General features: G+C 37.1%; 1 protein-coding gene across 18 annotated transcripts in view; it reads right to left on the minus strand.

Moving 5' to 3' along the window:
- Dtna (dystrobrevin alpha) overlaps window positions 1–25,741 on the minus strand; it is a 371,976-nt gene that overhangs the window by 26,680 nt on the left and 319,555 nt on the right. For 13 of the 18 annotated variants that reach the window (XM_063231777.1, XM_063231779.1, XM_063231775.1 and 10 more), the window contains 6 exons: window positions 24,125–24,202; window positions 23,497–23,589; window positions 12,679–12,766; window positions 9,481–9,578; window positions 3,501–3,614; window positions 385–481 (listed from right to left, as the gene is read on the minus strand). In XM_063231777.1, coding sequence (XP_063087847.1) covers window positions 385–481; window positions 3,501–3,614; window positions 9,481–9,578; window positions 12,679–12,766; window positions 23,497–23,589; window positions 24,125–24,202 — 568 coding nt within the window. The remainder of the gene's footprint in view (window positions 1–384; window positions 482–3,500; window positions 3,615–9,480; window positions 9,579–12,678; window positions 12,767–23,496; window positions 23,590–24,124; window positions 24,203–25,741) is intronic. The other 5 variants (XM_013157134.3, XM_013157135.3, XM_013157136.3 and 2 more) reach the window with 1 other exon arrangement.

The raw sequence follows: 25,741 nt of genomic DNA on the forward strand, positions 1-25,741 counted from the left end.
TAGTGGCTATTTCTTAATTTTCTGAATTGGACATCAGCCTCTGTTCAATTTAATAAGAACCACTGAAAGTGATCTCATATAAAACATTTCTAAATATAGCTTTATAATTTTCAAGAACATAGTGGTCAAGAACTAGAAGTAGTTCAAGAGGTTGCTCTATGAAGGTCATTAGCAATGTGCTGCCCAGAAGTGATCAGAATAAGCTCTGTAATTGGCTGCTACTGTTTCATGGGTCTAAGAATTAGCTCCATATTCGAGTTTGCAACATTTTGGGGGAAATTACATATAGTTACAGTACTGGTAAAGCCATCTTACATTATATGCAGAAAAAATTACAAATGTCATAGCTGTAGCTTTGAGAAATACTCATTTGAGATGTCTTACCTTTAGGAGCTTCATGAGACCTTCTAACTGCACCATTAGCTCTCTCCGGCTCTCCTGGAGAGCAGACATCCTCTGTTCCAGCTCATCTTTGCGTTGTCTAAGAAAGAAGCAGTTGTCAGCAGAGACTGCATTCAACTCACCGAGATAATCACATTCCTCAGTTTTTTTTAGAACTAGTGAACTTTCTGAAAAGAGACATCTCCAACTTTTTGATACGGTTGCCAGGCAAGTAACTGTCTTCAAATGAACGGACAATTGCCTCTTGAAGTGCGATTTTATTTGCTAGAAGTTTTACTAAATTTAAATAGAATTAAAATTGTTTCTAGCATCCCCATCCTCCTACCTTGAATTAATTAATAATTTAATAAAATATTTATCACACAGCAGGCTCTGTTCTGTGCCTTTGGCTTCCCTTGAGGTAACAAACAAACATTGCTCCCAGCAAGGGACAGTCCTCCAAGTCCTCCAGATTTAAGGCAGCTTTTGTAAATTCATGGAAAATATGGTTTACCTGAGTATACAAAGCCTGGTATGGAAATACATGTTTTTAATCTGTCCTATCTTCATTATGCAATACGGTACCTTATTGAAATATTAACAGTATATACTTATTATAATCCATGTTAATTATTTGGTTTGGGTTTGATTTCATAAAGTCAGACTAAAGGAGTGCCTAACTGTTTTACAACTGAAAGTAATGTATGAGGTTTGTGTTTGTTTAGTTTTATTTTGTTTTGCTAAACTTCTATTAAACTGTCAGCAAGGATGGAAACCAGTAAAAACCATGTGCACCCTGCCATTTATGTGGACATTAAGGAGTTCCAAAAATATTTTTAAAAGGGGAAAGAATTGAAATAGCTGGAGAAGAATATTAATAAGATACATTTCTGAAGTGATGTACACTTCCAAATGAATTTCAAGTCCATTATTTTAGCCTCCTGAGCAAATATGTAATGTATACATGTTTTACATGCCCCATAGTCTTCTGTTTGAGGTTGAAATATTAGAACTTACACTCCAAAATGTGTGGATGCCTCAACATGTAGGCATTAATGCATGAATGGACACAGCTAGTCTCAGTGGATCAGACATCATATTAAGTGGTGCTGTAACAGGGACTATGAAATGAAAAGCTGACAAAATAAAATGCCACACTGAGTTAGAAATGACTCATTCTATTAAAAGATGGTTATAGGAGGACAGGACAGGGGTATAAATGCAACAATTATGGTAGGGTTTCATGCAGGCTTTCTCTACATGATGAATTACAAATCTTAAATTTATAAATATCTAAGTCCTTTCTGAATATATTTATATTTTTGCTACTTACAGCTTACTCTTGTGCCAATTTTCCCTTTAATTTCCTTTACAATTGCCTCTTTTCTGAATCCATAGAATGAGGAGCATCATAATTTAAAGTCTTCAGTGGTATCTTATTTTAGACTTTGTTTCCTTGGGCTGAAGCATACTAATTTTGTAAGTCTTGCCCCATTCAAAAATATTACTCAATGATAAGCCTTAGTTACTTTTCTTCAACTCATGGTGTTCCAAGTACATTCACCATAGGACTTGGGATAAAAGTGGATAGTATTTCTTGTGTATTTCCAGTTTTTTTCTTAGTGCTGCTGTATAGTTTTTGACCTTTTGGTCACAGGAGCACTTTGAGCAATGGGTCAAAGCCAAATATTATGTAAATAAGAAATACTAACAGAGGCATTTAAAATATATTAGAAAAGGTTACCTAGCATTAACTTAGTCTACTTTAAAACAGTCTTAACAACCCTAGTGTGCATTTATTTTATAGCAGTAATCTCTTAAAAATGACAGTGAATTCAATTAAAATTACTTAGCAATTCCTTTTACTGTATTCATTCTTTCCTATTGGTGCTTATCAAATGTGGACCCACTAACAAATACGTAGCATAGGCTCCACCATGCCAAGGAGGTATGGCAAAATAAAGACTAAATAATGATTTTATGTTCCTACAGCTAATAGTATGCAGCTGTAGAGGAATGCCTTTCAGCCAGAAGTTCCATTGGATTAGTTCTATTTTGGTATATGTGTTAAAATCTACTTCCTTTTAGACTAGTGTTGGGATGAATGGTAATATTTTCATACAAGTTATACATGAGACAATAGTATATATCTATACTAATTTCCTGACTTGGAAGATGGCACCATGGTTATATGAGATTTTTTTCCTTAGAAAATATACATGTAAGTACTTAAGGGTATTAGGTTATAAGGCCTGTAACTTAAAAAAAAAAACTTCTATAATCTCAATTTCCTTATCTATAAAAGGAGTATAATAATAGCGTTTATCTCCCAGGTCTGTTATAGCAATTACATGGCACAGCACATGTAGAGCTTAATGTATAGTAAGTGTCAAAGTAGCACACAGAAATACTTATTCTATAACTACATCTGGGCTGCAAATATGGTTTTCCGTTTCCTTGTGGCTAAAGTAAAAAAGGAAACATACCCATTTAGAAAGATCATAGAGATTTTAAGATAAAAATAAAACCACGCATTCATGAAAAGCAAGGTCCCGATGTGTTCTCATGCTCTCCTGCCCCCAGGTGAAAGAATTTCTCCTGCTGGTAAGAGGCAGCTAGGAAGGCTGTAATGGAGATCTCTGTGACAGCTACAGTAGGGAGCTCCTACGGCTTGGCCCTCGGATGTATACCTTGTGAACCAAGGGGGCCAAAGTCACTTTGTAAAGAGCCATAGTGTGGGAGCTCTGTGAAAGCCTGAATATGCAGAGAACAGGGTGTCTTAATCAGGGATATTTGTGAAATTTCCCATCTTGAAAATGCTTAGCATAGCTAAGTGTTTTATAAGTATCCAGAAATAAGTAGCCTTTAAGGGAGAGTGGTTTTTTTCAATGTGAGATATTGTTTCTGATCTAAAGAATACCATTTCCTCTTCTGTGTGTCTAATAAATAAAATATAAAATTCTCTTCAAATTGTTCAAATATAAGTAGTTAGGTGTATGCTATTAACAAACAAGTATCAGCAGCTACAGTGGCTAAGGACCGTTTCTTGGCTGGACACATTTATCTCGTGTTGAAGACCTCAAACGTCTGTTTATGTTCTTGTGATGACCTCTTCTTACCTGAGGAGCCGGAGCTCAGCCAGCAGGGTGGGGTTCTGCTGTGCCTTTTCTGGTGTGGGCTGAGAAGCTTGCTCATGCTCTAGCCGCAGCCTCTGGATCTCCTGTAAGATTTCTCTTGGGAGAGAGGAGAAAGGTGAGAAATAGGGTCAGCTAACTTCCAGGGCACTAGCATCTGAGCAAGTCTGGTGCCCAGAGCAGGGAGAGAAGGCAGTATCTTGTGTGTCAAAGCAGATCTGACTTTCGCTAACCAACAGACTCTGTGCTTCTGAGGCTGAGGCTGCAGGTGGCCAGGAGCTGTGTGGGTGATGGACAGGTCACTTCATCTCCAGCCTATCCGAACCACAAAGGCTCTGCAGGATGTCACTGAGTATTAACATCAGGACCTGCTCATCCTCCAGTAAGTCAGGTAGTGCTGTAATGTGTCCAACTTTGATGAGTACAATGCTTAAGAGAAAAAAATGTATTTTCCTATTATTTATGATCATACCCAGACACCATGAAGTACCCACAGCTACCAAGTAAGAGGTGCTTAGGGGGAAAATAAGACTAAATGGTGCCCATTTCACAAAACTGAATAACCTCATTCTCTCACCAAGAATGAAATTCTCACTGAATTTATCTGAGAAATCCTCAGTTAGGCAAATTTTTTTCCTATCATTTTTCAGCCTTATTACTGGATCTCAATGAAGCCATCCTTAAAAAGAAAGTGCTTTTAAAGGGATTCACTCTAATTGAGTCTGTGACATAGAATGCTATGCTGTGACCTCTGTCACAGGGTGAGACATGTCAGCCTATTATTGATGTGGCAGCCTGGGCCACCCTGCATTTGGGTGAACATCAAGCTGGCCATAAATGATATGTGACCAGCACAAGGCACATTATCCCTAAGTGAATGAGAAGCCATTAAGCAAGGTTATAAGTCACATATTCTTGGGGATTGTGGGTATTAGTATCCTACTCAAGAAAATGCACAAAACAGAACAAAGGATGAGAATAGGAGGTAAACTGGGTGAGCAAGGGAGGTGGCTTTCTACTGAAATGCCTTTCCTTGACACACAGTGATTGCACATCTTTATGGTGTACAATATGGTAATATGAAATATGTACACAACTCGTAATGATCAAATCAGGACAATTAGCATTTCTTTGGGTTGGGAACCTTTAAACTCTCAGTTGGAATAACTGGTACCAAAATACATTTAGTAAGAGGCAAGTTCTTGTGCTCTATATATCACATTAGGAGGACAAATATAGTTGGCAATAATTTATTGTATTCTTCACAATAACAAAAAGAAGGGAGTTTGGTGGTTTGCATTGGAAATGCTGATTTACAGATAGATGCCTGCTTCACAAACCCAGAGGAATCAGAAGTGTAACTACCATATTACACCTTCTGCAGTTATAAGGAGAAGGTTGGACTATGCATAGGTGGTTTTCAGTCTTTTTTGGGGGGATTTTTTTAATGTTCTAGAGTGGAAATCTTTCTTTAAAAGAAATCACCTATGGAAACCCATCTCCTGCATCAGGCAGTGAGGACAGAGCTTCCGCAGTTAAAGAAATTGGACCCCCCATGCTGCTCTTCGGGTGCTTCTGCAGGGTTCCCCATTACCAGAGAGCTCAACTTGAAAATAAGGGAATGGTGGTCCCCATGATTTTCTCTAGTGCTAACACTCTGACATTTTATGTCCCCAGGCATTTCTCCTTGTAGGTGGCAGAGAACATGACAGAGTCACTTATCCCAGGAAAGAAAATGAGAGAAGCACTTGTGGTAAGAAAAAAAAGAATGAAAAACATACATAATGTATGTTGGTAGAACTGTGCTGTCTTCATTAATCTTCTTTTATTTCTGTAACAGTTTTATGACATGTAGGTATTACTGTTGTCTCTGTGTCATGAGTGGAGAAATCAAGGCATGTGTCCATTAAAACACTTGCTCAAGTTCAGTAACAAGTAAGTGATTTGAACTCAAGGTAGGTACCTCAAAATCTGTGCATCGGACTGCCTCACTTTTGGGTACTTGCTTTGACTAGTGCAGCCTAGGCAGTGACTAATACAGTGTAATTTGAAGGGTCCTGTTACTCCCACCTGGCTCTGAAGAGTGTTACAGGGAAACACTGTCTTCTAAAGATTATCAAATGACACGTTGCTATAGTTTGGACCTGATGTGACCCCCAAAGGCCCACATGTTAGAGCCTTAGTAGCCAGCCTGTAGGGCTAATAGGGAGTAGTGGGACATCTAGACGGTGTGGCCTAGTGGAAATCAGTTAGGTCACTGGAGGCCTCCCTTTGAAGGGGTCCCATTTCTCTCTGTTTCCTCCCTCACTTTTCACTTCCCTGCCATGAGGTGAACAGATTTCCTCTCTTATGCACTGGGCTATGACATACTGTACTACCTTATTCCCACCCCTAAGCCCTGACTTGGCTCTCGGTATGATATCAGGTCAGGTAATATGAGAAAGGAAAGATCAACAAAGTGAAAGAAAAGAGGGCCACAAGGGAAATGTGAGTTGTGTGAAGATTACTGGTCAAAAAATCTGAAATCCTTATTTGAAAGTTTAGAAGGGAGTAACAGAAGCTTTCATAAAATAACATTCCAGAAATATTTATTCTTTTGTCCAGCATCTGCTGTTTTGTTTTGCTTAATGCTATTGCTGGCATCATCTCTTTAATAGGTCCTTATCACTTCCCATCAGCTTCTAGTTAATGCTTTAATAAGTTGATTATGTTACCATAACTATGTAAACATTCTGTCACTTACCTGACTACTTCTGTCCATTATGGAAGGATAAAATTCCAATTCTCTGGCCTGGCGTAGTCTTGCCTATTGATGATCCCATTTTACTTTTCATCTCAACCCACTGGGGATTAGCCTAACAAGTCTTTATCATTTTTCCCAAAGTCTTATGTGTAATTATATCTATAATGCTGTCTTTCACTGTTTAATTTTACTATCTTGAAATGTTCAGCTAAAACCCCATTTTCTAATAAAGTTCATCTGACACAACCTAGAGCGCAGTGGTGAAATGCATCATTTAGGAGAAAAGAGTAGACATGACACTTCGACTTTTAATTTTAATCTGCACACTGATGATGATGACAGTCACCCTGGGCACCTCCAAGAGTTGTGCTGAAGATGCAGTGAAACAATATGCAGTTGTACAAGTGCTTTATAAATGTGTGATTGTCATTATTGTCTCCCTGGTTTCTCCTGCCACTTGGAAGCTAGAGCTGTACGTTATTAATCCGAGCTTTGGACCTCTCCCCACTGGACAGTTCCTTGCTGGTTAGAGACACAGTACATGGAAGCACAGGTGTATATTTTAGACAAAAGAGATGAAGGGCTGGAGAAGAGGATGTGGGATAATTTCTGCAAGAAGTTCTAAATGAAAGGACTGTCTAGCAAGCCAACTCCTTCTCCAGAATGGGCCTCGACTTGAGCACAGATCAATCAGACCTCCAGCTGGCACAGAACTCCAGTTCTGGACAAGACAGTAGATTTTTCCTTATCTTTCCCCACTTCTTTCGCTCTTTCAGTTGACTAGTACAAGACACTCACTGATGTACTTACATTTATTAATTCTGACTGAATACTTTTGAATAACTTTCTATACTGTATATTATAGGTTTACTTTGGTGACTAAACAGAGAAAAGCCGACTGTCTACATTTCAATTCTAATATTTGCTAGAGTGTTCTAATGGAGTTGGAACTGTGAGTTAAATAAAGAATTTAAAGCAGACCAAATTTTTTTTTCTTTTTCTCTCTTTCCATGCCTTTTCTGGTGCTGGAACTGATGTAAAGCTTCAAGACAACATTAGAAAATTGGCACCTCTACTTCCTACAACCACTAATAGTCATAACGCCACTCCAGGGGCCTGAGAGTCCTCAGTGGTTCTTTAACATCATTCATTTCAAATGCTCAGGCTGGCCGACTCTGCTGCCACCTCACACTGGCTCTGGAGCCGCCCTTTTCTTTCTTTGTATTGTTTTTCCTACTAGATTCTAAGTGTCTTTGCTCTTTTGGAATTGCTCCTTTCTCTCAGCCCCTTTCTTGCCTTAGTATGACTAGCACGGTTATTTTCACTCAGTGATTATAATAAACGTTCTATAAAATAGAATCAGCAGTTTCACGGACTTGCCACTATCCAGAACAAATTTCAATTTGAATAGCTGTTTTTGAGCTAATTCTTCACTATGTTTCCACTTTCTGCCTTCTTAATTCTTGCTGCTTACTACTTGGCAAATTGAGATGGGTCACATATGACCCCGTATTTTAGGAAGAAGAATACAGTGATAGTTTTAGAGACTACAAAGTCATGATGTCACATTTATTAAGATATTTTACTTTTAATTTGTGTTCTCCTAGTTACTGGAATTAGGCCTTAGGACAATGAAGCCAAAAGTCATTTTACTAGAAAAATATGGAAATGTGCTAACAGGGTTGATACTTTACTTTTAATTTAACCTTACAGCGTGCTTTGATAGTTCATCCCAAAGTTCTCAAATCAAGCTCTACAGGTATGAAATAATTACCATACTCTTTCCCTTTATTGTTATAATCTTGAAAATGACACCAGTGTTTAAGAAGGGATTAAACATTAAGACACTGGTGCCATTTCTAGAAATATATAATGTAAAATGTGTTCCCATGATGGGCTTATTCAAGACTGAGTTTGAGACCTGCTCAGCTGTTCATTGTTTCCTCCTTCAGCATATACTTAATGAGCATCTGCAATATTGCGGGCATGGTTCTGGGGTCCAGAATGGAATGGCCTCTGTTCGTAAAGAGTTCCCATTTTAAGTCAGGGAGGACAAATAATAAATAAGGGAGCAAACACCTGCATAGCATAATTTCATATAGTGATAGGTAGCAGACACACACACATACATATGGGACCTAATAGCTGCTGGGTAGGAAGTAGTGGGCAAGAATAGATGTGAGGTCTTTAGGAGGCGACACTAAACTGAAACTTGGTGGATGAGGAGCCATCCTACAGGAAGAGCTTTCTGGGTTGAAAAGACTGACCAGTGCAAAGGATGTAAGACAGGATAAAGTCACGGGAGGTGGAGTGTGATGAGGAATTAGAGCTGTGGCTGACAGGCAGGCAGGCAGTCATCAGGAGAGGTTGGACCTTGCAGATCATGGTGATAAGAGTGGATATGAATCAAAGCATAATGGAAAAGCATCGTAGGATTTTTCATAAATAACATGACATGATTGGTGTTTAAAAATGACAGGTTGGACTGGGAGTTGGTGGCAGAGAGGAGGTGGACAGGTTTTGGATATGCTATGGACACAGAATCGATCTATCGAACAGAGAAAGGGTCTGCTGATGGAGCAGATATGGAGATGTTTGGGTTGAACAAATGGGTGATTGTGTCATTGCTCCAAATGCCTCTTTTGTTAGGAGTCCTTAGAAGAGCCCTCTCAGGTAAGCCTCCTGCTTGTCTCTAGCAGGTGGAGGAACGCTGCCTAGTGTGCAGGAAGGACCTACCTGTTCTACAGCTTGCTACAAAAGAAAATGTCTTAGGGTGATTTCAGATGCAGGGCATGGTCTTACTGCTTGGTTGAGAAGTTCCAAGGTTTCCACGTGTTGGTCTCGCTGTTTAAATGTCCACTTTGTATGCTTTACTTTTGCAACTTGAAAAACTATTTCTAAGAGGACAATATGTAATTTATCAACTAGTGATTTCTTACTGTTTTTTTTTAAATTATGCATTATTTCTACCCTTTTGCTGTTTCATTTTTTTTAAGTAAAAAAAGGAAATGGGCCCCCAAAAAGGGAGGAAACAAACCTTTCTAGAGGACAGTCATACGCACATTATTTTTAAATGGAGCTTTTGTAGATTTAAGGTGTTAGGATCAATAGTCCACATCGATGATGACTCAGGGTGAAAATCTTGGAGGATGCAAAACACATGTTTAGGTGACTGATGAACACACATTGATGAAAGAGGCCAATACATCGACAGAGCCTTACCTGTTCTTGTTTTCTAGTTCTGCAATCAGCTGCCTTTGTTGTTTATTGGCATCAATGGTGAAGGAGATGTCAGGAGCACTTCTCTGCTGAGTTGGCTGCTGTAAAATATGTAGTTTACATGATTTAATATTAAGAATGTGAATGTACATGTATTGGGAAGACAGGAGCCAGATACACAAACAGGAAAAAGAAAACTATTTCCAGCAAAATGAAAGAGGGAAAATTCATAAAATGAAACTTCTGTCTCTTTCAGAAGGACCATGTTTTTCCCTTTGGATCTAGAACATAGCTATGCAATGGAAAACAAAACAGAATTCTCTGGGAAGCAAATACACAGCACATGGGAAAAATTGCCTTTCAGCTTTATGATTTGAGGCTTTGGGAAACTATTTCATTCTTGCAATGCTGTTCCCATTGCAATTATTCTCTCAGTGTAGGTGAGTTTAAAACTGTTTTACTGCTGAGACGGCTCTTTCTGTAGAATTACTATTCAGTCATTTAAAAAATTACTAGTATATGTTTGCAGTACATAATGATTGCAGTTATCGTGGGGAGAAATTTGAAGTCACTTTTTGTTGCTGTAAAAAATCACATCTTAATTCTTTTTCTTCTTTTTTGTTTTTATCCTGTAATAGCTCCCTCCCTCCCTGTCCCTTCCATCATTTTTATTGTTTATTTCAAAATAGCTAGAGGAGAGGATTTTGATTCTTTCCATTACATACAAATGATAAATGTTTGAGATGATGGATATGCAAATTACTCTAATCTAATTATTATATACTGTATACATGTATTAAAATATCATACTGTACCCCATAAATGTGAACAATTATATACCATTTTTAAAAAGAAAAATTAAAAATAAATTTCTGATTAAAAATTTCATAGTTTTAAATATCAGTTAAGAAGACTATTTTTCTTTTGGTCAACATAATTTTATGTACTTCTTTACCTACTTAGATGTCTAATTTCACTCTAATGGATTCATATTTATTTGCTTTGTCTACATACATACCACAGCAAACCACTATCCTCAATCATGAAGCTAGCTTTAATCACTGACATATATGGAGAACAGCTTTCTCCATTTTCATATAAATATAAACCATATCATATAACATTTGTATATTTGTATTTATTCAAGGTCTTACTTGGCATTGCTTTATAAAATGAGATCAGGTTAGGTACACCTCACCATGTCTTGCTTTTTTCTGTTTTTTGCTGTATAGTACATGTTAGAAATTTGAAGTCACTTTTTGTTGCTGTAAAATATCACATTTTTAAAACCAAGGAATGTAAAATTTAAAAAATGTCACCTGCTATCTAAGCCAAAAGACATGGAGAAACTCAGCGTGATTTTTAATGTCTAGATACCTAGCCATAGCAAAGACTCAGACTAGTAAAAGGTTTGACTTTCAAAAGTGCTCCTCTGTGGATGTAGCTGGGGATATAGCTCAGCGGCATGAGCACCTGCCTTGCAAGCGTGCAGTCATGAGTTTGATTCCCGGTACAAAAAAAAAAATGCTCTTCTGTGATTTTGTTTTATATTTATTTTTGACAAATAAATAACTCATGTTGCTGATGAAGAATTTTGAGGTCCCATGTTCTACATGCTAACTGGCTTTCAGTAGCTAAATTTGGCACATAGCAGCTTTGACCTGTTATCCAGGTTTTCCTTATAATTTCACAAGACAAATTTTTCTTTCTTGTGGACATTCTGTGTATGGAAAAAAGACTTGATTTCAGGCATAGCTTTGGTCTTTATATTAATTGATCAAGACTTTCCCCCAAAAATTATGCAATGAGTGGGCCCACCAGTATTATAACTAGAATACCCTAAGCCATGCTTTTTCTATACTTGAATTAGAAAGGAACTAAAAAGTTAAAGTATGTAAGCAGACCAAACAGAAGCAACATTATTCAGCTCTGTTAGGTAGCAGGGAAATAGCTGTACATAATTTGTAAACAAGTGTGGTGATGATATTTTAATAAACTTTTATTATGGATGCTGAAATTTGAATTTAATATAAATTTCTCTTGTCATTATATGATTCTTCTTTTGATTTCAACAATAAATATGTAGAAATTATCCTCAGCTTATATTGCATAAAAATGAATTGGATTTGGCTCGAGTAGTATACTGATCTACCAAGGGTTAAGAAATCTCTTTCTATTTTATTTTTAAATCAATAGATAGTAGCCAACACAGGGAAAAACAGTATCAAGCCATAAATAATAAGAAACAATATCTTTCTTTGAAGAGTAAAAATATATAGCATTTAATTTATTTGCTTTTAAAAATCAGAACTCAGAATTTCAAGTAGTCAATAAATATAAGAAATAATAAATGGTGGGTTAGTTCTACATAATAGATCTTATTGGGAAAATAATAAAAGAAAAAACGAGAGATTTAGAAAAGAGAAGGAAATAAAAATAGGCAGACTAAGCCAGGCAAAAGATAGGGACAGAGAAAGAAAAGGATGGAAAGCGGAGATATTAATTTTTGCTGTGTCCCTATTTTGGACATATAATTACATTTAACCTTTTTAACGGGTAGCATAGAGAGCACTAGAAAAGGCAGAGAGAGAGGAAAACTGATTTTCAGGCCATACAGCACAATTTTAGCCTGACCGAGTGCTTTCTATCCAGATTACGGTACTTTCTATCCAGATTACGGTACGGTTACAATCACTGATGTCAGACAGCCACGGGTCATGGTTCCCATTTGGAATCATTAGTTAAATGCCTGGCATGGGGGCTTCTGTAAAAGTGACATCCTGGGTGAGAGGAGAGGGAACAGCTTCCCCATTTGTGCCCGTGTTTAATTCATTGTCTTTTGTGGTACATCAATCATGGGTCACTCTCACTAGTGATTATTCCACCCTAGATCTAGTATCTTTGATAAACATATCTGATTTAAACCTATTGAGAAATCACAACCAGTTGTCACCCCTTTCATCAGATCCTCCTATGGGGACAAAACTGGGTACAGTTGGGATGTGGAGATTCCATTTCAATTACAGTGTCACATTGCTATAGATCTTCTGTTCCTCAAGTGTGCTACTTTCGAGCTGGGAATTCACTACCAAGATGCCACAAATACAGCAGCAAACACATTAGTGATAACAATGGATATGACAGATGAAATTCAAGGATGCAGTATGCCAACATGTGAATACTTGCACTCAAAATACTTACAGACGAGGAGGATTCTGCTGCCAGTCTTGCTGCGTACCTGGCGATCAGCCTGTGTTCTTCATCAAGCCGGTTCGAACTCTCAAGCATACTGTTGAGAACCGAGAAAAGAGACTTAGGCAATAGGAGAGATTGATATATGCATATCATTGCTGGGAGTTTTGCTATTTCTGTTTTTTAATGCCAAAAATTTTCAAGCCATATGAAATCCTGGGAGGTTAATGATCTCCAGCTTGGATTCATGACATGATCTAATCTGTGGCCAGGAAGGTCAATAATAAATCCTGTGTTCTGTCAGTTTAATCATCTTACTAAGAAAAGTGACTTTTCTGGTCAGCATTTCTGGCATACAAATAACCTATTTTAAATGTAATTGCCTTTAATATTTTCATTTCCTTATTGTGCAAGTAAGGCGTGTCCAGAATCAATGTTAGAAAATATGGAAGCAAGCAGAAAAGCAAAAACCAATTGCATTTAGCTTCCAATGATTTCTACTTGCTGGTATTCACATCCTCATATACAGTAATTCCTATTTTTTTTTGGTACAGGGATCGAACTCATAACATCACACCTGCCAGGCAGGTGTTTGGGCTGCTGCGATTAAACCCCTGACCCCAGTAATTTCTCTTCTTTAGAGTGGCCTGGATTGACTGACTTACTTTCAAAGAATAAAATATGGAATATCATTTCCAAATCCAGGTTAAAAAGACCATGGCTCTCACGTTGGGCTTTCTTTCTCTTGTGCCTCCGTAAGTGTTTGCCTGGTGGGAAGCTTGCTGTCCTGTTATAAAGCAGTCTTGTGGTTGGTCTGTGTGCCACTGACAACCATGTGAATGGATCCCCACCGGCAGAACCTTTAGATGACTTTAGGACTGGAGTCAACAGCTTGACTGAATCCTCAAGAAAATTTTTGAGCTAGAGGTTTTCACCAAACCAAACCTATATTGCTCCACAAAACAGTGAGGCAATAAAAGTTTGTTGCTTTATCTGTGAAGCTTTGACGGCAAAATGTTATGCAGCAATGGATAACTAATACAATTCTTATGTCTCCTATTACTTCCCAAGAACCTGTCTTCCACATTTATTCCTAAAGGGGATGTCGCCCAGTGACACTAATGGTCATTGTCTAGTGTTCCATATAATTTGTAGTGTTCCCTAGAACAAGGTTGGTCTGAGTTCCAAAGGCTAATGCGAGTAGAAGTATTATCAACGTTCCCATTTCAGGAAACTTGGTCTTCTGAAGCCCTTTATTTGAGTTTTAGGTGCCATTTTTCTATGAATCTTGTTAGAGGATTAATTTGTTTTAGTTTCCTTATCAGTTTTTATGATATATATCAGGTAAGAATCAAAGAAACTAGCTCCCCTCATCCCCAATCATATTTTATTTTGTTCTTCACTGGTTCTTAAACTTTTGTTCTTATAGAAAAAACAATACTCATGAGTATACACTAAAAAATAAAGACATGTTCATATGCCCTATATAAAGATTAGAAGAACTACCCATTTCAAAGGCTCAGGTATACACAATAAGTACAATTATGTGTATGTATATTACATATATAACAAGCATACACCACAGTATTTTAATCTTTGCTCTAAATAAGATGAATGGAAATAATTTCATGCTTCTGGAATGTTGGCTATATCACTTCCAGATAGCTCTTCCACTTTCCATGGTTGTATGAATCCATAACTTGCAGTATTTTATTTTGTGGGCATTCAGAGTTTTCTGTCTCCATTATCTCTATGTCTGTCTATACCTATCACATATGTTAAGTTATACATATTTTAATCCTGAATGCTTTCATTCTGGGTTTAGCCCTTTTCTCTGGGGTACAATAGATAACTGTAATATGACTGTTAATTTTTCTGTTTACCAACTCACAGATCTATCCTTGAAAAAGAGATTCCTCTTCCTTTTTGCCTAAGTGAGATAATACATGTAAAAAGTATCAAAGTATCATAGTGCCTGAAATACATTAAGTGCTCAAAAATATTAATACTATATTATTATTTTGCCTTTTAAGTAACCTGTTTGATTTACTGAAAGTTCTTGTCTCTTTCAAAATATCATCAACTATCTACCAGAGCAGTTTTCTCTCAAGCTTTAAGTACTACTTATGAATTTTGTGAAAAGGTCTAAATGTTACTTAAGAATTTTATGAAAAAGCCTGAATATTACTTAAGAATTTTATGAAAAGGGAAGCAATGGGGCTGGTTGAGACTTGAGGATCGTTTCTGATGAGCTTTCAAAAGATATTGATTCTACTTGTTCAAAGAGAAATCCTTGAGTCAAAAGAATCTAGAAGATTTGACAATACAGTGGGAAACCCAAATACATGAAGTGAAGCCCAGATGTAAAATACATAAAAGATACTTTTCATGAGTGCTTAACTGACATTTACATAGCATATGTGGTATTTTACAAACATTCCCTCAAAACAAAATTCTAAGAACTAGGACTCCAGTCATCGGTAATATCACCCCCAAAATAGATCCAAATTGTAACACACAAATTTAGGCTTAGAATAAGGAAATTTTAACAGCAAAATGCAGAATTACTTCTGGAAAATGAAGCTTAAAGCAGATGTTTGTCTTTATAAAACAATGTCTGCATTCTGCAGTGGTTAAAAATAAGTAAGTTTCTTATCATAGCTTCAATAGAAGGAGGAAGTTACACTGTCTTTGCTTCAAACACAAGAGAACCATCCAGAGAGACAATCTGGCTTGATTTTAGTATGTCTTTCATTTCTGCCTATACCAGATGCCTTATTCAGAGGTCTGTACAGTCAGCAGTGCTGCTGCTCTAAGCACAGGATGATGATCTGTTTGCTTGAAAGTGACTTTGTCAGAAACATTTGTGAGGGTTTTGATAAATAATTTAAAAAACTTGATAAAATATCTTCATGGTAAAAGTATCTTTTATCATGAATGACATGCCAGGATAAATAATACAAAGGCTATGTAGAAAACCCTGTCAAGGTGAGATGTAAAGATGCAGGATGCTGTCCTGTAGGTGATAACTCATAGTCCATGCCTTTCACCCCCTAACATAGCGTGCATGAGGCTCGGGGTGATAGATTACCCTTTTGTGAACACCAACAATTTATGAGCCCACCTGTGCCTTTCCAGTGTACTCAAATTACAGAAAGGGGGATGAATTCAATTATTTTAAGACTTCCATTAGAAATAGTTGAAAATGAATGACCAAGAATCCCTAAACCATTAAAATAAATACCTGTTCTAACAGTTTCTCTAGCCGTAGCTATTATTTTCAGGATTTTATAGTCAGTAATCTTGCTATAAGACTATGATGAATTAAAAAGTGGCTGCTGCATTGAGCATATTTCCAGGTAAAGTGATCAATTAGTTTTTAAGCTCCCCATTTTCTCCCTTAAATGCCTGATCAATGTCTATTGCTAGTGACCTCAACTGGCATTCTGGTAAACCCAAGTGGGCCCCACTTATTAAATTATGATTTAGCAAAGATTTCTGAGAACTCAGAGGTTGGTCACATTTCTTCAGTTTTTCTATGGGCCTGTTCTAACTTCTAGGGTCATCCAGAAAGTACCAAAAATCCTTCTATATTTCCCCCTAAGTATTTTTGTAGTTGTTTTGATGAGGACAGGAATTTTATCACTAGAGATTAATCTTAAGTCCCTTTCATCTCATGTACATTCTGTTAAAAGGCAGGTCACTTGTGGTAGGCTTATTGTCTAAGAAGGCATAATTAGTTAACACCTAAGTGGAAGATTTCTGTTTCAGATTATTTCCTGTCTTTTGCAGGTGGTTGAGAGAAAAATGCCATGGACATAGAATACTGTTCAGGCAATTATGAGTAAGTGAGCACAGGAGAGTTGAGGTAAAACAAGTGAAGTGCTACTGGGGTCCGTCCAGTATTACTATAGCACGAAAGAATGCAGAGGGAGATGCGTTTAAAGTTTAAACACTGTGACCCTTTTCCTTGCAAAAAAATCATGAAATGGCCATCTTCATGGATAATAGAAACATCACTATAATGGCTGCCTTAGGGAAGTTTCAAATTCTTTTATCAAGACTTTGACTTTAGCAACTTAGTATGTTATAATTAAGGTCATACATTCCATCAAATGTTAGCCTACACATTAAAAATAGAATGTATCTTTGGAAATGGGGCTTTAACATGTCAGTGAATGGCTTTGTTTACATTTACCACCTCTACATAAACTTAATATAACTTTCTTTTTTCCACCTATTTCGTACTCCTAAACCACAGAGTACTAAGGGCTATTTTATATAGGTGATTTTTTTTTACACAGTAGAAATATTAGTTTAAAAAAATGTTTCTGAGAATTCCTAAGAATTTCATTTAGGGTAAGAGGGAATTTTATCCCTTGGTGTTATCAGTGTTCTGCAACACCAACAGATACTTCTCAGCATCTACTGAGTGTCAGGCACTGTATGAGGTGCCAGGGATATGGCAGCGAACTAGCTGGAGGAGTCTCTGTCCAATAGTGTAGGACAGCGATGACAAACCTTTTAGAGCCTTCAGTTTTACAAACAGCTCACATGGGTTTGTCACAGGTTCACCACAGTTGGACTGGGGCAAGGTGGATGTTAAGCACCTACCTACCTAGCCAGCCCATGAGAGAAGGAAATTCATAGCATGCCAGCATGAGACTAATATGGAAGACCTACCTGAGGTGGTGTCTTTAAGAGTGAAAGCCAGAGAGGAGTCTGTGCATGAGCACACGGAAGGAGAAACAAGATGAAGTGGGAAAAGAAGTTCTGGGCAGAGGGAAGAGCTAGTGTTGTGGTCTGGAGACAGGGAAAGGCTTGGCTTCACTAAACGTTGACATCAAACATGGATGCGACTAACATTATGATTGAATGGGGACAACCCTATGAGCAGTGAGCTAAGAGCTAGATCCACACAGGCTCACAGACCACAGCAAAGGGTTGTGGTGTATACTAAGTACTGTCAGAATATACTAAGCCATGTTAAGCAGGAATACTATCAAAATTTAGGCTTCATATATAAAATCCCAAAGCAGAAATTCTTAGAATGAAGTTGACATGTATTTCCCCCACAAACATAAAATGTTGTGGAGCAATTCAAACTAATTGCATTATCAATCCCCTCAGCAAGGAATGTATGAACAACATAAATATGTAATTTTTTGTAACAAAAGCAGGACAATTTTAACCTGACCTAGAGGTCAGTAGTTTCTCTAAGTGACTGCAATCAGACTTCAGAAGGATGCCTTTAGCTGCTTGCTCTCCCTCTCTTACAAAGTTAAGAGAAATATGCTAGAAGCTTCTGAATGGTGTGCAAGCAGGATAAATTGTGGTTAGAGGTAAAAGTTCTGAGGTTGTTTCTCATCGTTTAGTCTGCCTGCCACAGATCTTTATGAATTACGGTAAGTGCAGTTCTTTGATCAGCTCCCAGGGAGACAGGAAAAAACTTCACCATACTAGATTTTGAGACTCCTTCCCCTTCACTGAAGAAGGTGCTTAAAAACCACAAGGCTTTTTATTTTTATTACGAAGGCAGCAGAAATTCTCTGCTGAGTTGCTGCTTATTTGTTTAGCTTTTCTGACATCAGAACCAGCAACGGCTTAAGTGTCTCTTTAATTTGGCAGCAGACAATTTAAAATAAGACAGTTTCCCACTGTGTTAAGTAATTAAGATAGGCTAGAAGAGTCCCATGTACAGTCAGTCAGGGACATGACTGAATAATAAGACCAAAGCTTTCGGGGGAGCCCAGCTGAGCTTTCGGGGGTGCCTGTTTGCTGAGTATTTCATGAGGGGTGCTCAGTCAAGGAGGGAGAGGAGTGAAGTGAGAAACTGATATGATATCACGCTGTTAAGACCTGGGAGCAAGATCTCACTAGAGTATGACCTGGGATAAGTCCTCAGTGTCTCAGGGCTTGTGTTTTCCTATTGGCGAAATGGAAATAATTCTATTTAAACTTCCAGACGTGGGCAAGGGCTCTGTCATTTTTGAAGTACTTCATAAATGTAGAATTTATTTTTCCCTATTCCTGATTCTTTAATGAGATAAAAGTGACTGAAGACAAAATTTTTGCCTTTTTGAAGGTGTAATTAAAATGAGTCAAATTGATAAAGCTAAATGTATAAGGTAACTGATTAGTAACCACCACTCAATACTATGAACTCAGAATATTTGTTAAAAGGAAATAAAAGAGCTGAGATTCTAGCTCAGTAGTAAAGGAAGTCCTGGGGTTCAATCCTCAGTGCTGAAAAAAAAGAACAATAATAAAGTTTCAGTAATTCATTAAGTGAGTAAATACACGAAGATTGCAGAGTAGAGGAGCAATGCATGAAAGCTGTCTGGAAGGCATGTGCGGGTTTAGGGTTTATAGTGGTTATAAACTTGGTTGGATAATGTTTAAATACTGCTCATTTCCTAGTAGTTGTGTAACTGTAGGAAGATTAGGTGAGTGACTAAAATGATACCTTTACTTATCTCTAAAATGAGAATGATCCTATTAACTCCTCAGGATTATTCTAATCATTAGGAAAAATTATGTATATAAAGTTTTGATACAGAACTTAGCACAAGGCAAACACTTTAAAAAGAATAATTATGATTATTACTATTATATATCTTATAATTGAATGTAAACACATCATAACTATAATAATAGAGAAAGCGAGAGATTATTGCATTGTTTATATAAACAAGATAGGTATGTGGAATTGTTAGGATCTAATTAAAAAATGAAAGCAAAGATAAAATGAGAAATTTAATGAAGTTGGAATTTCTGAAGGACAGAAAAAAAGCTATAAAAGATTTGGAGGCAGCTATTCAGATGGAGTTGGTCTTATTTATTAGTCTTGCACTCTGCTTTGTTTTTAAAATACAAATTCCTTTCTAGCTTTTATCAGGCAGATGTAAGGTATCTCTGTTGAGACTATTTTATGGTCTTAAGTGACCATCAAGTCAACATGATTAATCACTTGAGTAGGGAAAATGGCTGGCAGTGAAAAATTCTGAGCTTTTCCCTTTGGAGATTTTTTTTGTTACACCCTTAGTTAATAAAAGGTCAAAGAAGAGTGTGAGAAATGACTAGGATGTGCTTGGGATTCCAGGAGAGAGGACACAGTGTCATCATCACTGCCTCTGGAATAAATCTGCACTGATTGTACTTCTGAAGATTATTTATGCTATCTTTTGTAATTCAGAATTTAGTTCTCACCTACCACACAGTAAATTTTGGGGGAATAAGATTAAAGTAATCTCATAGTTTTAAGAGAGTAAGTAGAGATATGGTAAAAATTATTAAATCTAGAAGCTCAGGAAATTTGAACAAAAAAATTTGATGGGCTTAGGTCAGCTGAAGAGAACATTTTTATTTCAAGGAGTAAAACTAGTATACAGTTAGACTAATGTGCTGGTTATACATTTTAAAAGCATAAATTAGCATATTTATTACATACATCTATTAAAACTACTAATATTAAATAATTCACCAAATCTAACTATTATATTACCTACTAATCTTGCAAAAATAGGTTGAAGGTGTCAGAAATGTCAGCAATGTGATAACTTTAGAAACGGTCAAGGGAAAAAAAGAGTTCTAGAAACAAAATGTCTAATAATACTAAAGTGGTGAGGCAGTGGACACCAAGTAATAGTGATCATATGTTTGAGGAATAAATTTATGAACTAGAAGAAGAAAGGAACCTATGGCAATAGTGTAAACCACTTTGGTGGGGATTTAAGACATTGTCTTACTTAATAGATACAACTTCAGAAAATTCATGGGCCTTTTAGAAAAACTGAAGTTAAAATATTTCCAAAGATTCACTTGTGTAGCAGTGGTGTCATGAAGTTTGATTCACAAAAATTTTATTCAAATGGCAAATGCACATTCATTATTAAAATCAAGCAACTTTAGCCAATAGCCTATGTGTTATGGTTTATATCTAGATTTCCCCCAAAACATCATGTAGTCATAGATGGAGCTTTTCATAGGTGGCTGGATCTAGTGTGTGAAGCTGGAATTAAGGATATGATACTTGGATTGATTCATAGTGTGATGCTAGGTTTAAGAGTATTGCACCTTGAGTATAACAAATATCCACCCCTAGAGACAGAAAGATACCTGCAGTGGGTGCTGATTATTGCTTGTTGCATCTGCTGCTTTCTGCCCACCATGAACTCTTTTTCTTCTGTGATGCCCTACAGCATGCCATCTTGCTTTGGAGCTAGCCAACTATGAACTGAAACCTCTACAAAACATGGACCAAAATAAACCTTTCCTTCTCTAACTTTGGGTGTTGGGTACTTTGTCTCCATAATGAGAAACCAACAAAGACTGAATTTGGTACCAGGAGTGGAGCCGCTGCTGTGACCTTTGCTGGCCATGTGTCTCTTCAGCCTTTAGAACTGTCTTGTGGAATTAGTTTGGAAAGGTTTGAAGATGTTACCTGAAGCAGCAGCCCTGGAATCCCTTAAACTGTGTTTGATGGGAGAGTCTGGTAAGTGCTCAGAAGGCCAGAAGGCTTATAGAAATTCTGCTGATAAAGGCCAGGCTGCTAGGAAGAGGACTGCATTGGATGTTGGACTCTAGTTCATGTATGTTCCACTATCCTAGACAATCTGTTTGCATTTTGCTCTTGTCCAGACAATTTGCCTGAGGCTGAGATTAAGAACAGAAGACTAATAAATCTAATTTTAAGGCAGTCTAATGTTCAGGCATTGGTATAGTTACTGTTGGGGGTATTTGGCCAGATTTGTGTTAAGGATAAGATCAAGAGCAAGGAACTAAGCAGAATATTTAAAACATTTTGAGTTTGACTAGAAAGGAAGCTACAGTAAAGCTGTAGAGTATAAAGATAGAGCAGATTAGAAGTTGGTCGCTGTGAAGGGAGAGGACAATGAAAAATATGGCCTGAAGATATCACAAGAAACAGGAGGAATCCTTCTTTTGCAGCCTTGGGATTGCAAAGGTGAAAGAATTTGTTTTGAGTAGAGAGCCCCAGAATACCATGTTCCAGAATGGTAGTTCCTCAGGATTGGGTTCAGAGCTCTCAGTAATCTAGGCACTTGATCAATACAACCAACAGAAAGAAATCTGGTTTCTGCTCCAGCTGGTAGTGGACCTTGGCATTATCCACAAGGGGCTTGCTTTGGATACATTCAAAATTCAAGAGTTGGGGTTAGGAAGGCTTCCATCTAGATTTCAGAAGAAGGTGTGAGAGGCCAGGCAATGTGCCCCTAGAGGGCAGTGTGTGAAGCTGTGATGCCAAAGGTGAAGCAGAGTCTCCAGAAGGTTGGAGAAGCCAGGAATATGGGTCATCTGAATAAAGCTGTGAGGAGTGATCAAAGCTGGCTGAAGAAAGAGGGAACTACAACCATCTTCAATGCCATAGGGGTGGAGCCACCCAAGCTCTTTGCAGTTCGTATTTTACCACACACATCCTTGGATGTTAGATATGAAACTACAGAACTTAATGTTTGCTCCGTTGGATTTTGGACTTACTTTGGTCTCATTCCTTTCTGTCCCTCTATTTGTACCTTTTAGAATGGAAATGTCTATCTTGTGCCATTGTATGTTGGAAGTTTTTTGACTTTTGTTTCATTTGTGCAGCCTTAAATCTCACAGGAGACTTTGGACTTGGACTTTTCAGCAATGCTGAAATCAGCAGAGTTTGGCAACTCTTAGAGATGGACTAAATGCCTTATGCATAAAGGTATGTGTGTAAGTCTTTTGGGGGCCAAGGGCAGAATGTTACAGCATGTGTCTAGATATCTTCCCAAAGCCTCATGCAATCATAGGTAGAGATTTTCAGAGATGGCTGGATCTAGAGTGTGTAATACTGGGATTAAGGATGTGAAGCTTGAATTGATTCAAGGTGTGATGCTAGAATTAAGGGTGCCCTATCTTGGATATAAGTGCTATCTGTACTAAGGGTGGGTAGCCTGTATAGAATATAAGGGATGGAAAGAGGGCTGCTATGGCATTGCTTGTTGTTTGCTGCTTTTGCTGCCTTCTGCCTGCCATGAACTTTTTCTCCTCTCACCTGCTACCCTGCTTTGGAGCCAGTCGACTACGGTCTGAAGCCTCTACAAACCATGTGCCAAAATAAACCCTTCCTCCTTCAACTTCTGGTGTTAGGTATTTTGTCTCCGCATCAAGAAATTTAACTAAGATGGTATGTCAAAATTAAAATAGCGAAACATTTTATGAATGCCTTTATCATTTATGAGTGTCTATTTGAATTGCTGAATTCACACATCTGACAGTGAACTTTACATGTTCCAGGACTTGAAAGCAGGCTTCACCAGCATGATGACTCAGACACATTTGTAAGTAACAGAATCGTTGAAAGACAATTTTTCCCCTGATTTTCATTGTTAGAGAAGTGATTTCCATTTTATGATCCTATCACATTACTTTCACCCTTTTTACCTTCTATTTTAAGTGAAACAAAACATTGATTCCTTTATCAGCAGAGACATACATATCCTTGGAATAAGAGAAATTCTTGCCTCATGATCCTGCAGTAATTTGACATGATACATTTTAGAGAATGGACTGTTGGGACTCAGAGTCCTACATGTACTTAGATACTAATATTTCTATTCACACAAGTTTTTAACTTAAAATATAAAAAAGAATATGAATTCTATGGTATATTAATGGGAAGTATTTGAACTAACATCCCCAAAGACTTTCTATTTGAATTAGGTAAAAAACATCCCAGTGACACACCTTTTGCATGCAGGGACTTTGTCCCTTGCCAGGACTGCTTGTCACCAATTCACATCATTTCTCTAAGGATAGTCAAGCAGCCAAACCTGCACTAACCATGATGGGTTGTTCCGGAGCATGTTGACATACAACCCGATGAGCACATGTTCATCAGCTAGCCTGTCTGCCACATTTAGGCTGTACTGTATCCTACAATGGGGTAGGAGGAAAGAAAGGTGGTAAGAAAGTGGCCAGAAAGAAGTAGAGGAAGTAGGAGTAAGTTTGTGGAAGAAAATGCATGTAGAAAACCAAACCAATAAAGAAAGTATAAGTGAAGTGCTAGAAAAACACAAGCAAAATCCAAGCAAAATCACAACTTCATTTCACTAGCTTTAAACATAAACACTTCTGTTTAGGCAGAAAAACTTTTTGAAAATGACTTTGCATTCTTCAACCACTGAGGTCACAGAATTCATCTGTACTACAAAAGGTTGCAAGCAAAGATTAAGCATCTAGGAAAATCAAATCATGAGATTAGTCATTTAAAAGAAAAAGAAAAAGGAAATTAAGGAAAGTGAATAACAACACAAATGTGTCCACTTGAGATAACTACTTGGTGCTGTTAATTGGGTTATGGTAGTTACTAAGTCAGAGATAGTTTTTCACACGTGGTAGTTTTGATGAAAGCAACTACATGTTTAGTTTAGTTAATTCAGGGTTCCAGTACACTCTGGTTTTAACTTACCCTTTGCCCTTCAGAAAAGCTGGAGCTGCCCTAGCCAGCATTTTGTTCTGCTCTACTTCACTGTCCTTGGGAGGAGAGCTAGTTAATAAGATGGGAAAGCCAAGAAGAGCTTAAACATGACAACGGATTTGAGAATACAAACTGGCAACAGAAACTCCAAGTCTATCTCCAAATTCTATTTGGCAAGATCTCTTATTATTTTGAAATGCACAGGATGCTTTCAGATTTCTACAGAATCCAAAGAGGAGTAAAAACTTGGCCTGAGAATCATAGTTACAATTCCACAAGTTCGTTTAACCCTAGATTTGATTCCTGCAGTTTGTTTAATGAGCAAGCATCTCCATGGTGCATAAGTCTAGACATCATGAAAATTCTCTCACCATTCAGCACAATGTGTTGTATAAACAGTCCAGTAGGTCACTAAGTCCTGTCAGATTTTAGATCCCACTTAAGGAGTTTATTTCTCAACCTTCCCTGTATCTCCAAGTGTGTTGAATAGAGACTTGAAAATTACCTGCTGATGGCTGCTGCAGTGGAAATGTTCTTTACTCTACATGCAAGTCACCTGAACTTGGCTGTGACACTATAAAGAAAGCTTTCAGAGAAACAGAAATACTCATATTTCTTATGTCAATATTAGTGCATAATTAGTGAATAGAGTTCTATCACTAAAATAATTCTTAACCTTTTAGGTTCATTATGAGGAATATACATTTGAGTTAGTAATTTAAATGATAATTTTAAGGTTTAAATATGGTTTTTATTAAAATATAAATAGAAATATAAGTGGTGCTTAATTATGTGTGGCCATGTCCAAGTTACCCAGGATCTACTGTGATGAGTAGGGATGCTTTGCTGCAAGACATGGTATTAAATTGTGGTTTTAATTGAATTGGTTATGTGTTTTTTCTTCAGAATTTCCTCCTTTGCATGTTAAGAATTTGCCCTACACATTAGTGAACTTAAAACTATCCCATCTCTTTATAAAATACACAAAAATAAAACATTCACTTTAAATACCAAGTATTTAACTACTGAGATCTAAATTATGATGTTTTGCCACAATATCCAAGAAAGTTTAAGTCATATATATATATCTAGATATATCTGGGTGTCTTGGTAGACCTATTAAATAGTGAAAATCTTATAAAATTTTTAACTAAAATTTTAAGTTTGTATTGTGAGGCAGTATGACTCAGGCTGAAATACTAAAGCAAACTTATGAATGAATATTACGTCACAGCTGTGCATGTTGTAATTAGAATTCTTGTTTTGTAATATGATATACTAAAGATTCCTTAAATAGTGAAGTCTCTGGTAAATTTAGGTCAGATTTTATTTATAAGGAAAATGTCTAGGATAGACATTGTTGAACGTATGACATTTTCATTCAGCTCTTTACAAAGAATCTATTACAGAAAGAATTACAGTATTTAAAGAGTACTAACTGTACATAAAATTGACTTTAAAAATAGATCACAGTATGAGGTACATGTAATGTTTTGAGGAATGTATATGTTATATAATTATTAAGTTAGTTAGCATATCCATCATCTCACATACTTTCATGGTAATATTTAAAATCTATTCTTTCAACATTTTTGAAATATACAGTAT

This window comes from Cavia porcellus, unplaced genomic scaffold, assembly GCF_034190915.1.
Source record: "Cavia porcellus strain 051 isolate PalLab524CR breed Dunkin Hartley unplaced genomic scaffold, mCavPor4.1 scaffold_20, whole genome shotgun sequence".
In the NCBI taxonomy this organism is placed as follows: Eukaryota; Metazoa; Chordata; class Mammalia; order Rodentia; family Caviidae; genus Cavia; species Cavia porcellus.